The sequence below is a fragment of the Pseudoliparis swirei genome, chromosome 24, assembly GCF_029220125.1.
Source record: "Pseudoliparis swirei isolate HS2019 ecotype Mariana Trench chromosome 24, NWPU_hadal_v1, whole genome shotgun sequence".
Taxonomy (NCBI): Eukaryota; Metazoa; Chordata; class Actinopteri; order Perciformes; family Liparidae; genus Pseudoliparis; species Pseudoliparis swirei.
The window spans coordinates 23,801,953-23,815,285 of record NC_079411.1 but is presented as its reverse complement, the minus strand read 5'-3'; the positions used below and the strand labels follow the sequence as shown (position 1 = coordinate 23,815,285).

Genomic DNA, 13,333 nt, shown 5'->3' with positions numbered 1-13,333 from the left:
TAATTATATTTCCACAATTAAGTGTCACACATTTTACCTTGTACATTCTTTCTGTCATTATTGGTGTGATTATTATTGTTTTCTTCTTCTTGACACATCCGCAAACTATATCGATGTAATATATCTGCCAAGAACTGTGAATGTACCTGCATTTAATTACAGAGAGGGATTAAAATATTGTATTTAGTGAGGACATTTCGCAAAAAGAAGAAAATCGGTTGCGACAAATGTCCTATTTTCTCCTCACCCTGTTTAAATAACAACAAGTACAGTCTTATGAGGGGCAAAATATTTCTTATTGTATAAACCAAATTGCTGTACTTTAAACAACAGTTGCCGGCTTCGGCCTCACTGTGAGTTGAAGCCAGTAGTAAAAAAGAAAAGTGATGCTGCTGCCTTGTTTTGTATTTTTTTCGCCTCAAAATTCCTGCATCACAGCTTTGGCTGCTCAGAGCGTATGAGATTGTGGCGACATTCTTGGGTTTGTGAATGAGACCACAGAGTAGCCACACAAAGTTCCTTCATCCCCAGTCATCAACCTAACTCGCCCACTCGCATTGTCTCTAGATTTTCCTCAAGAATGCGGATTTCTATGGCAGACGGCAAGCCTGACAAAATTACCGATTGCATTGTCACCTCTTGTGGTTTTTCCTCTATTGGCAATATAGAGTTCATGAGGAACCCTCTCCAAAAAATACACCATTTTTTCAGGAGAGGCAAATCGTGTGCTTTTTTAATGTTGCCATCAGTATATGAGCAAACATTAATTTCAGCCTGAGCTCAAAATGCAAATGAAAACCCCTGCAGTCGAAAGAAATAAGCCCTGTTGTGTTTAAGTTTGAGTTTAAAAACAGCAGCTATAACACCGCAGGACACTCCATCCCTAGATTCCCTTTTTACAGTCCACGAAACAAAGTCGTGATGAAGGCAGCTTCTGGCGCGACTAGTTCCCTCATTGCGTTGCATTCAAAGACAGGGCGCTGCGACGCCACAAGAGGAAGTGGCTTTGGCTGAAAACGTCAAACCAGCGTTTAAGTGCCGGATTGAAGCGGGTCTGATGTGGATTAGATGAACTTGTTAAGTCAAATGAAAAGGTCAAGATATTTTTCCACATGCGTCGAGCAGCCGCAAGAACTGCTATTTAAACTGCTGTTAAATGGAGAGTGCTGCGCTGCCCGCCTTATGTGAGGAAGGCACACGAGTCGAGGTGTTGACAGAGGCAGGAAATTAAAACAACTCACGGAAAGATAAACAGTTACCTCTTGCTTTCACGCAGAAATAACCACCTCGATCCTTCCTGGCAGAAAGGTGGGAGTGGCGCGTCGGGACGATGCACACTCACTCGTCCCCCCGTCAAGTCTGCGCCGTCAAGTCGGCAAAGTGTCCATCTCGTCGAGGCCTGTATAGCTAAAAGTCTTTGTGCAAACCGGCGACACATCTCACAGGGATTGGGTTCCGCAGCTCGCTCGCTCCTCTAAATGATGGGTTTGTTTGTCGGAGGGCCTCGCGACAGCAGGGAATTCACACATTGTTGATGGAGGACAGACACCAGCTCGCCTGGACTCCCACGAAGTCCGCGTTCATCCCACCTGAAGAGTATACGGCCTCGGCTGGGTCCGCTTAGATTAGGAGATTTTATTTCCTCACGTCGCTTCTTTACCAAACCGCCAAAAAGTGGCTTCATCGAAGAATCGAAGTATTGAAAGTGTCCCACGCACGTACACGAGAAGAAGTTCTTATTTCTGGTGAGGGGGAGAAAGTGCTTCGACCTTGACGGATGGATCTGCTTTCAAACTCACTAACGTCTTTTGACACAGTTCACTCGCCTGCATGCTGTTACAGAAATGTCTTTTTTGGGGTAGATGAGAAGGGGGCCCGGAGCTAAATACACTGCCCTCAACACCAGGGGAGGAGCGGTAACCGTACTTCTCGTGTATCTCTGGACGTACCTGTATTGGATGAATCTCTGTGTGAGTCTGCGTGCTCCACAGGGCCGACTCTCATCCCCTTTCTTGCAAAACACCACCGAGATGAGACCGAGGGAAGGGTACACGGTCGATGGGATTTAAACCCAAACCAGCTGGGTGACAAGAGGCCCCGGTGTGTGAGGAGACAGAGGGCCGGCTTTGTCAGATATAAGGAGTGCACTCAACATCAGGATTTACTCAAGTTGAATCATCAAACCAAGGTTGCCCCTCTTACTTGATGAGGGGTAAACATCTCTTTGCCCCCGAGGGCTCGCACGAGGCCGGCCGTTAGTGATCTCAATGAAGAATGCAGTCTACTTTTTTTTGGAATCATTTGTTGAGAAACAACATCTAATTTCACTAATTTCTGTTGCATGACAGTCATATGCTGCGTGATAGGCTCGCCGAACACAACCGACATGCCTGTGGTTTCTAATAAGTTAAGTATGCATTGTTGGAGGTAATTTGGTGAAGTGAATTACGGGGGAAAGAGAAGTTCTCGGATTAACAACATGGCACGGTTCAATCCATCTCCTCTCTTAATCACTTCTCAATAGTATATATTTATTTATCTGTGGTGATGAGTGCGGCGCGCTCTTGTGTCGGGTTGTGCCGATGATGTCCGGGAGGCCGCAGTGTGCATGTTGGAAAGGAAGAATTTAAAGGCTGTTTAGAAGAGTTTAAAGTTCCCGTTGGAAAAGCAACGAGCTACTTGGGAGGGATATAGGGGAAGGGACATATTATGGGATAACAATCTAAATGGAGTACAACAATTTATATTAATCTACTTCACTACACAAGCAGATATATCATTTAGGCCAACATGCATCTTGCTTTTTTTTACGTAATAAGACTTTATTTACAAAACATATGATAAGCCTATAAATATGATTGATTTCTACTAATCTGGAAGAATCCTGCTTAGTTTGGCGAGATAGTCTTAAACATATAAGAAGTTCCCTCTGTAATGCCAGAGCATCCTATTACTCATCAGTAATATAGAGAAAAATAAGAACAACCCCAGGTTTAGCACTGTAGCCAGGCTGACAGAGAGTCACATCTCTGTGGAGCCGAGTATTCCTATAGACCTCAGTAGTAATGACTTCATGAACTTCTTCAATGAAAAGATTCTAATTATTAGACGCAAGATTTATAATCTCTTGCCCTCAACCAGTCCCAATTTGTCATTAAGAGTGGCCTTGGAAACCGCTGTATGCCCTGGTGTACATTTGGATAGGATAAGATCCTTGAGAAAGTGGTCGCAAATCAGTTGTGTGACTTTCTATGTCATAATAGTTTATTTGATGAGTTTCAGTCAGGATTTAGAAAACACCACAGCATCGAGACAGCACTGGTGAAAATTACAAATTACCTCCTAATGGCAGCAGATACATGACTCCTCTCTGTACTGGTCTTGTTAGACCTTAGTGCTGCATTCGACACCATTGACCATCACATCCTTACAGAGACTGGAGCAGTCGATTGGCATTTCAGGCACCGCACTAAGTTGGTTTAGATCCTATTTATCAGATCGATCTCAGTTTGTATTTGTAAACGATGAAGCCTCGGTGACCACCACCATTAGTCACGGAGTTCCACAAGGTTCTGTGCTTGGACCAATTTTAATTACCTTATACATGCTTCCTTTGGGCAATATTATCAGGAGACACTCCATAAACTTTCATTGTTATGCAGATGATACTCAAATATATCTATTGATCAAACCAGAGGAGACCAACCAGCTCACTAAACTTCAAGCATGTCTTAAAGACATAAAAACATGGATGACCTGCAACTTCTTGATGTTATACTCTGACAATACTGAAGTTATTTTACTTGGCTAGTGAGTTTTTCGAGTGAGAGTGTGCTCACCTGTGGGCGCGGATGTGTCGGCGCGTATCACGGCAGAGCGATGCGCGTTATCTTTGATCGGCGCTGGGCTTAGCCCAGAAGAGTGAAGCAGCGAAATTTGTAGACATAGAAACACTCTCAGACAGCAGCTTGCTGTTACGTGCGCCTGCTGCCAGTCTGACTCCGCTGTTTTTGGTGAATGACGTCACGTGCGACCTGGAGGTGTTAACCACTTGTGTACCAAATCTTTTTTTTTTTTTGGTTGAAAACATTCGGGGCTAATGAAAAAACATTCGGGGCTTTAGCCCCGGGTTTTTTAGCCTAGGGACGCCACTGGTTCATAGAGTCTTAAAAAGTAGGATAGGAGCCAGAGCCTTCAGTTATCAAGCTCCTCTTTTATGGAACCAGCTTCTACCTTCAGTCCGGGAGGCAGACACAGTCGTCTCATGTAAGAGTAGACTGAAGACTTTCCTCTTTATATTCTTATAGGTTCACCTGGTCCAGCCCCTTGATATGCCGCTTTCGTCTTATAGGCTGCTGGGGGATGTTTTAGGATACACTGAGCACCTATCTCCTCTTCTCTATCTATGGATGCATTTTCATCTCTCTATTGCACATTACTAACTCTGCTTCCTCCCCGGAGTCCTTATAACTTCACGTCTCATAGAGTCCATTGGAACTGGCTGGGTCTGATGCCATGGCCCTGCTGATGCCCCGCCCACTCCTCCTCTCTAACTCCATCTGCCTGATGGATTGTGGAGGTCTGGATCGTGGTCCACGCCTATACTATGAACTATTCATCTGTCATATTCATTGAATGTGTTGTTACTCTGTAATGATTCCTTCTGTACACATGACATCTATATTGCTTCTGTCCATCCTGGAGAGGGATCCTCCTCTGTTGCTCTCCTGAAGGTTTATTTCCTTTTTTCCCCGTGAAAGTTGTTTTCTATTTCTTGGGAGTCTTTCCTGATCCGATGTGAAGTCCTGCGGGACAGGGATGTCGTATGTGTACAGATTGTAAAGCCCTTTAAGGCAAATGTGTAATTTGTGACATTGGGCTATATAAAATAAACTGAATTTAATTTAATGTAATTGAATTGCAGCTTTAATCGCCAAATATATAACGTATCTAGAATAAACTCAACATCAACAAACAGTAAAAATATGAGAAACCTATCTATGTAACTGGGAAAAATAATGTCATGGCTACATAATGTGTAATGTTGCTTATAATACTATAGGTATTCATTTTGCGGATTAACTTTTGCATTTTTTACGCAGTGACATTTTGAATGCAGGATTCTTTTGTAAAAAGACACATTTTACACTGTATATTGATACTTCAACTTAATCAGCAACAAGGAAGCTGAAGACTTAAAATCAAGTGATTAGCCACTATATAAAGTTTTTTATTCTGCAAATGATAAGCACAATACTTCTGACATCTTTTCCCCTGCATTTAAAAAAAATAAAAATTCACAAGCAATTAATTTAGTTAAATACATTTTTTTAATGACTTAACAAAAATGACTTTTTCACCTGACGCAAAGCCCACGATGGTGTCGCGATGAACTCAATGGCAATGGAAGTTTTGTACCGTCATCATTTTAATAAAAACATATCCATATGAATTCAATCCCACCGCCTCAGTGTGCGACTATAGACGGGAAACAGTTAACTGCCTGCGCCCTGCTTCCTCCCAGCTCCATGCAGCGGACTATGAAATATTTGGAGGACAATTGGTTAAGTGGAGTTAACCGTTGCCTTTTCTCCCCGAGGTATCTTCCTTTTTGATCCTGCCGAGCCTGGCGCCTGGCGAAACACAACTTGTCTGGCTTATTAAATAGTATGACCTGGAGAAAGAAAACGCCTGTTGCTTCTCAACTGAGGCCATTGTGAAGCGAGAAGAGCTCATGACAGGCCTTAAATTGCTATAATGCTGTGTGACCAACAGTCATTCCAAATCAACCCTGGCCACGCATGCTTTCTTATTTGATTCTCAGCTGCATTGTTTTACTCGTTTTTCCCCCGCAGTCATTTGATTAGCATATATATATTATAATATACACTGACGCAGTATGTTTTTATTGCCTACAACTGTAATTATGTGTGCCTATTATATTTTAATCAGTTCATTGAATACATTTGACCGTTTTTTGTTGTCCTCTCTTTGTGTGTTTTTCTCCTTTGATAAAAGTATCACTTTGATATTGACATGTGACTCTTTAGTTCCTGCTCAGCTTTACAGTAGCAGAATAATTCAAAGAAACGTTCCGATGTATTGGCCGGCTAATGGATGTAAATGGTCAAGAGAGATCCTCCCCACTGGTTAATTGCGCTAAAATTGGTCTAAGCTACTTTGTGAGGGCCATCAATAGCTCCACGCCGCATGGGGTCTGTATGATTAACTTCTCCTTCCTTTCAAAGTCCTCTTGATCTCCCCCTTGGAGGGCAGCGGGCCAATCAGAGCCGCACTCGCAGACGTCACGGGTCCTCCGCGACGTGCTGATTGGTGGGAGCGGGGAGGGGAGACAGCCCTTGTCCTTTTATAGACGACCCCGTGCAGCGCGTAAAGGCTACTGGGCACCGCTGACAGCGCGGAGACGCATATTGGATACTGTACACCTCGGAGACTCCATTCCTCCTAACGGGCCACACGGAGGTGCATGGCCCCCAAGCTCCTTGTGTCAGAATGAATCCCGTGCAGGGGTCGCCGTCCCAGGACGCCAAACAGCTTCATCAGAAAGAAGAAATGGATACCGAGGGCGAGGATCTGCAGCCGAAAGACATGACCACGGAGAAAGGATACAAAATGCAGCGGATCAGCCTCCCGTTTAGCGTCGAGTCGCTGATTTCCAAGAAGACCACCACTTGTCGGACTTCTTATTCCGTCGCAGATCTCGCGGCGGCGCCGCCGAAACCTGCGGCGGGGCAGCAAGGCGTGCCGTTCTCTCCAAGGACTCTTTACGCAGAGAGCAAGGTTTCCGCGGAGAGCTCGCAGGGTGTTTCCAGTAGTTCCAGCGAGGACAGCCCGCAGTTTAGTGAGAAAGATCAGAGCACTTGGTACCAGACGTCCTCCTTTTCCACCCCGCCTCGTAAGTCCGTCCCTCTGCTGTTCTGAGAGTTTTGCAAACTCAAGTATACTTTCTTAAAATGTGTAGTCATGTTCTAATGTTGATATTCAGGGCTGTAAAGAAAAAAATAGTACGGCAGCAGATACCATAATGTATAATAATTACTTTGTATAGACCATCTTATTGATATTGATCCTGCACCTCTACAAACTGCTTACCTTGCATTATACTTTTTCTGTTTGTTTCCTACAAACTGCAGAAACAGTATGTCAATGTGTTGTACCGCTGAGCGTGTGGAGCACACTGCTGGTTCTTTGTCAAACGTTTTATATTCTTATATAATTCTGAATATATTGTATATTCATTTACAGATTATATATACAATATAATATTAAAGGGTGACAGCGGGATTCAACTTTACGATGAACATGTGCACGACTGGATGTGATCAGTTTGTGACCCGTATTGATACACAATGTTCATTATGTAATACACACGTGTTTATTAATATATCTTTTTACTTGACTATATTGACATGCTGACATTGCAATTAAGCGTCGATTTTAATCTTCCAGTTGTAAATTGTTGTTCTCTAACAGGGAGCTCAAGTCCAAGTCAGTGTACTTTAAGGAAACACAAAAACAACAGGAAACCTCGCACGCCCTTCACTACCTCCCAGCTGCTGGCGCTGGAGCGCAAGTTCCGCCAGAAGCAGTACCTCTCCATCGCCGAGAGAGCCGAGTTCTCCAACTCGCTCAACCTGACGGAGACTCAGGTCAAAATATGGTTCCAGAACAGGAGGGCCAAAGCCAAGAGACTGCAGGAGGCCGAGCTGGAAAAGTATAAACTGGCCTCCAAGCCCATGCTGCCCGCCTTCGCGCTGCCGCTCCCCCTCGGAGCGCACATGGGCTCTCCGGCTTGGGGCCCGTCAAACGCCTTCCCGAGGCCCAGTCTGCCGGTCCCAGGACTGTTCAGCGGACCCGTCACTTATGGGATGTACTATTTGTCTTAGTAGTGCTGTGTGTCTGTGTGCGTGTGTGTGGTTTTAAAAAGAAAGAAGAATGTCTTCTTCCATGGTGGCAAAACACTTAGAAACGAGGACGATGCGTTTCCTTCACATCGGACACCGTTTTATAATTCGGAGTGTAGAGAATTTTTTTCTGACCTCCAGAATAACAAAACAAACAATTAATTTAGCGACACATATTGATGCGTAATTGTGTGCGTAATCGGACTGAGCGAGTTCCCTTGCTCTCCTCATTGTAAGACAGTCCTGCAGGTAGTGGATCCACGGGCCTAAATGATATACTACAAGATTAAATGTCAGGTTTTTTAAACAACATGCCTTAAATATCTCACTCCAGTGCTTCCACGGGGCTCCGCAATTTGTGAAAGTGGACATTCAAAGTGTATCCAGACATGAAGGCGAGGATCTGCTGAAGCGGAGGTTTGAAAGCAACAGAAAAGTACTTAAATGATGTCAGTGCCTTAAGACCAGTGTATCACTTGAAGTATTTCTCCTCATTAAGCATCGACTGTTTCTGGTAAAAACTGCTGTTTGAATGTTGGTATTTCCTTACAACATCGCTAAATTTCTAAATTTTGTATGGAGCAAAACATATATTTTAGAAAAACACGTGTATTAGATTTTTTTTAACTCTCAAACCGTGGCCTTTATGGGAGTGATAATAGCTTTTCTTTTGAGGAATTTTGCTGTAAATGTAAATAAAATGTGTAGTGTTCATAAAAGCCTGCAGCCTCGCTCGAAGAGCTGCGGGAAATGTGGTATTTATTGAATATCTTTGTATCTGTACTGTGTACATCACTCTATCCAAATGTTCAGTTACTTGTAAAAACTGATTTTAGTAAATAAACATTATACAAGACCTCGAATTGGCTGACTCGTTGTACAACCTTTTTTATTTTTATTATCGTAGAGTCTGAATATTTAGAATAGTTTATATCCACCCAGGTAGCACAGAGTTAGAGATAATTGTTATGCAGGCATTTCAAACCTCAATCACTGTTGCTTCCAAAAAAACAAAAAAACATTGTTTGCACATAATTGTTAATTGTATCTCTTACAAAAATGGACCAATAATTGTTTGTTTTGATTTGCAGAACATTTTGTTCAATATTGCATAATCTACATTGACCATAATCGAACCTTTTGGAAATACATTTTCTGGTAGATTTTTTAAAAAGCCTAACTATTTGTAATATCTTAACACAAGTGTATGTCTTCATTGGCACTTTTCAATGACACATTTGTAAAATAAATGACGTTTTAATCTAATAGCTGCTTTCGAAGATATTTGCATTTTGACACAAGCCTATATCCTGTCCAATATAAATATATATATATATATATATATATAATTCATAAAATTATATAAAACACTTCAAGGGGCCGATATTTAATATTCATCTGCATTCAAGCTTTATTGTTACCATCCTTTCATTGCAAAATAAAAATAAATACAAAAAAAGAGTATGAGCTTGATATAATGTTTTTTTATTTCTTTCCTTCTCTCTCCCCCCTCATATATATATATATGTATATAAATGTTCAAAAGCAATGTTCAAAAGCCTAATTGTTTTTAAATGGCGCAGCTGATGTTAAACGTTTCTATAATTAACCTGCTGTTATAGCTAATTACACTATTTAGCGTGCAAGTGGGTGCACTGTTAGTTATTATGCTTTAATAAAACAATGTGATTATATGAGCTTGATATAATATATTTCTTTCTTTCTTTCTTTCCTCCCCCCCCCACACACACATATATAAATGTTAAAAAGCTAGTAAATATATATTTTTAAACGGCGCAGCTGATGTTAAACGTTTCTAATTAACCTGCTGTTCGGGTAACTTAATGTAGCTAATTACAATATTAAGCGTACAAGTGGGTGAGCTGTTAGTTATTATGCTTTAATTAAACAATGTTTAAAGAACATTCAAAATTCATGTTGATGCTCTTTCATTCTTGTTACACTTTTCCAACACAAATATATTGTTTCCCTTTCAAGGCTAAATAAAACCACATGAACACGACTTACAGTTTAATGTGGGCTATATTTGAATGTTTTCCCTTTAAAGCACTGAGGTGAAAATGTACATTTAACCAGTTGGAGCTATTGATGAACACGGCAGTATTACTCGCTGTATGTCCTCTGCCCGTCCAGCAGGGGGCGGTAGCGGACAGATTCACCGCCACCGCTGCCGCTGCTGAAGAAGAAAACACACTTCCGCTGGTCCACCGTCACTGACAGACTACACTTTGTTCAGCGAGGTGAGTACGTTAGCGGGGGAAGACAGAGCATCTAACGACGATCTGTTTCAATGACTCTCTTTGCAGCTCGTCCGTGTGTCCTTGTGCACGAGATTCAGCTGTAAATGCGACGTTCAAGCGGCGTTTTTGTGAGAAACCTGACGTCACTGAAAGACTTCACTGACCTTGGCTAGCCAGCTAACGGAGCTAGCTGCCGTTAGCGTGTCTTGAATTGAACAACATGTCATCGCCCCGGTGTCATTGGCTGTCTCTTGTCAAAAATGTGTTTCCACCTTCTCGTTCATACGAGTTCTTACACATACGCGGAACCATTTAGGACCCGCTGTCGCTTATTCTTCACTCGTAAGGTTAGCTCCTCGGGCCTGCTTTACACTGAGGACGTTGACGTCTCCTGCGTTGGTGCCTCTTGTCTGCGAGGTTCAACACAAACGGAAAAGGGGTTCATCGTCAGACCTCTATCCAGAAGATAACAGTTGCCACTTGTGTAACTGCATCGTGACGTAGCATCTTATTGCGATTCAATTAGAAGTGGACGTGTTTTTCCAGATTCGGCTTCACCTAATAATCAAGGTGACATTTCCCACCGAGCTGAAACTAATAATGTAAGCTGTTAAGTTTGTGTTGAAACTGATTTAGAGGTCTGATTCAACTTCATGTTAAGTTTGGAAGCTGTATATGTGCTTTTATGCATTATCTAACATTTAAGATGACGTTTTTCTATTGTTTTTTTTCCCCACTGATGTAAATGGAGCACAAAATGATAAAGATGCAATTCATTAGCAAAGACAACATCGAAAAAAATAATTACTACAACAAACTGAACCTTAACAAAGGCAGTATGTATTGCAGAGATGTTTTGCTCAACTTACTATGAGCTAGCTTCACCTCCATAAATGGGAAACTGAGTGAATATATCATTGGAAAATATGTGTATGTACACACTTTTGTTTTCTAGCCACACGTTCTCTGAATTATTTTGATGTTTTTGTTGGTTGGACTGAACAAGTTTTCCTTCTACCTTTTCAGACAAGCAGGATGGCAGGCCGCCGTGTAGCAATGAAGTCCATCGACTGGCTGTCGTTTGCTGAGCGTATCCCACCCAACCAGAGGGGCATGTTCAACGCTCTGAAGACTCGCAGTGATGCCATCTCTGCAAAGTTAGTCACACCAACAGACTGTAGAAATCATGCTTACATACAACTTGTCTGATAGTGCTGAAGTAAAATGTTGGTTAGTATATTGTAAAAGAACACAACAAACAGTGCAATTCAATATTAATAGATGTGTTTTCTTGCTGATCAGCAGAACATTATCCTCCAACAATTTTCGAAAGGGTTCTGCTGTTTTGTGGCACATACAGTGCTGCATATCATAAGTGTCCACCTGGCTGAGAAGCTTTGCAGGGTGCTGGAAAAAGAGATCACATGTAAATGCATAAAAGATCATGTGCACACAGGCAACTATTTATTTACAGTGGGCAGTTTCTCCTTTTTTGTATTTACTAGTGCTGTGAAAAATAACGCATTAATTTAATTCTGTCTCTACGTGTCGCGTTAACACATCTCCGTCTCGCGTGCCCCAGAGCTCGGATGCTGGCGTGTGCGCGCACATTGGGACGGAAAAAAATCACTTGCATCCCCCCCCCCCCTGGTGAGCAAGTTATTATAAATGCAGGGCTCGTCAACAACTCTTCTCGGAGCTCTTGCCTGTCTTGAGAGCCCTGTAAATGTATATATGTGATTAATCATGATTAATCCACAGAAACCTGTGATTAACCTGATTAAAAATTTTAATCGTTTCGCAGCCCTAGTATTTACACATCGGGGCTGAATCTAGAATTTGGTTCTGGTCAGTTTGCTTCAAAACTTGTAAATAGTTTGGTCAAACTGATCAAATGTTTAACCTACAGAAGTGTTGATGCACTTAATGAGATGTTTGAAGGGAAGACATAAAAGCTGCAAAGTTAAAACACCTGTCTTTTTTGTTGTTGTGCCACTTATGTCCTCGTTATCAGTAAAATACATTGTGTTCTTGATTGGTCTCCTGGAAGAACTGTCCTCTTACTACAGTATTTGTCTCGCTCCATCTGTCTAGCCATTACGTTTCTGACACATTTTCTCATTCTTGTATCTCTTGACTTTGTACAGGTTTTATTCTTTGTCCTTTTTTGTTTTCTAACTTAAGCTTCATACAACTGTTTAACTCTGTCTTCTCTGTTTATACCAGACTGGCCTCACTGCCAGAGGCTGCTGTAACCATTGACTGGAGCCACTACAGGAGCACAGTGGCTAAAGCCGGGATGGTTGATGAGTTTGAAAAGAAGGTGAGCTTTAATTGAATGGTGAATATTATATTATAGTTTAAATCTTCTTACCTGTGCAAACAAATAATCTGTTTAGTTGGTGGTTGTATGAATTTCAATTTGTTGTTTGTTCATCATTTGTTGGTTTGTGTTAGTGGTAAATGAAAAATCTTCCTTCTGCACACAGTTCCTAGCCCAGAAGATCCCTGAGCCTATCGACACACAGACGAGCACCATCAATGTACAGGAGGCTGAAGCTGTAAGTGATGACACCAATCCATGTGCTGCCTGAATTTCAACTTTTATGTATCGTTGTATATTTATATGCACAAATAGATTGACAATAGTAATTAAATATGATAGTCATTCAACACTAAAACGGACATTTTTCATGAAAGCACAAAGATGGAATTTTGGAAAAGAGATGTAAAAATAGAAAATGTTAACTGAGATATGTTGTGATGTTGTCTTTTTGTATGGTCATATGTAAAAGTTTTACTTTTCCCAAACAGAACAAAAATGCATCAACCTACATTGAAGGATCTATGGCCCGCATTGCTCAGTATGAGCAAAAGGTGAGGCAGTGTTCTCGTAGAAAAATACCTCACGGACGACTTTGGGAAAACTGTAGTTATAACCTGTTCTTTCACATTTTCTCAGCTGGATAACTTCAAGAACATGATTCCCTTCGACGAGATGACCATCGAGGATCTCAACCACACCTTCCCTGAGACCAAGTTGGACAAGGTCAAGCACCCATACTGGCCCCACAAGCCCATTGCGGATCTGTAATCCCTTTACCTGAAACTCACCTCACAATAAAGTTTATGTATTGTATAGAGAAA

The 13,333-nt window shown here is 41.8% G+C and overlaps 2 protein-coding genes across 4 annotated transcripts; both read left to right on the top strand.

Annotated features, from left to right (window-relative positions):
• The first annotated feature begins 6,513 nt into the window (after positions 1–6,513).
• On the top strand, positions 6,514–8,788 carry LOC130190337 (homeobox protein MSH-C-like). Its single transcript, XM_056409690.1, has 2 exons — positions 6,514–6,916; positions 7,495–8,788. Exons 1-2 carry the CDS (start codon positions 6,514–6,516, stop codon positions 7,905–7,907), a joined length of 816 nt encoding a protein of 271 aa, XP_056265665.1. The 3' UTR covers positions 7,908–8,788.
• A 1,320-nt stretch (positions 8,789–10,108) lies between these two features.
• Positions 10,109–13,333, top strand: atp5pd (ATP synthase peripheral stalk subunit d). Of its 3 annotated transcripts, none has more exons than XM_056409219.1 (6): positions 10,109–10,186; positions 11,213–11,343; positions 12,413–12,509; positions 12,676–12,747; positions 13,001–13,063; positions 13,149–13,333. In XM_056409219.1, exons 2-6 carry the CDS (start codon positions 11,222–11,224, stop codon positions 13,278–13,280), a joined length of 486 nt encoding a protein of 161 aa, XP_056265194.1. In that variant the 5' UTR covers positions 10,109–10,186; positions 11,213–11,221; the 3' UTR covers positions 13,281–13,333. The 3 variants fall into 3 exon arrangements, with proteins under 3 accessions (XP_056265194.1, XP_056265197.1, XP_056265196.1); XM_056409222.1 differs by lacking the exon at positions 10,109–10,186 and adding an exon at positions 10,220–10,756; XM_056409221.1 differs by lacking the exon at positions 10,109–10,186 and adding an exon at positions 10,220–10,788.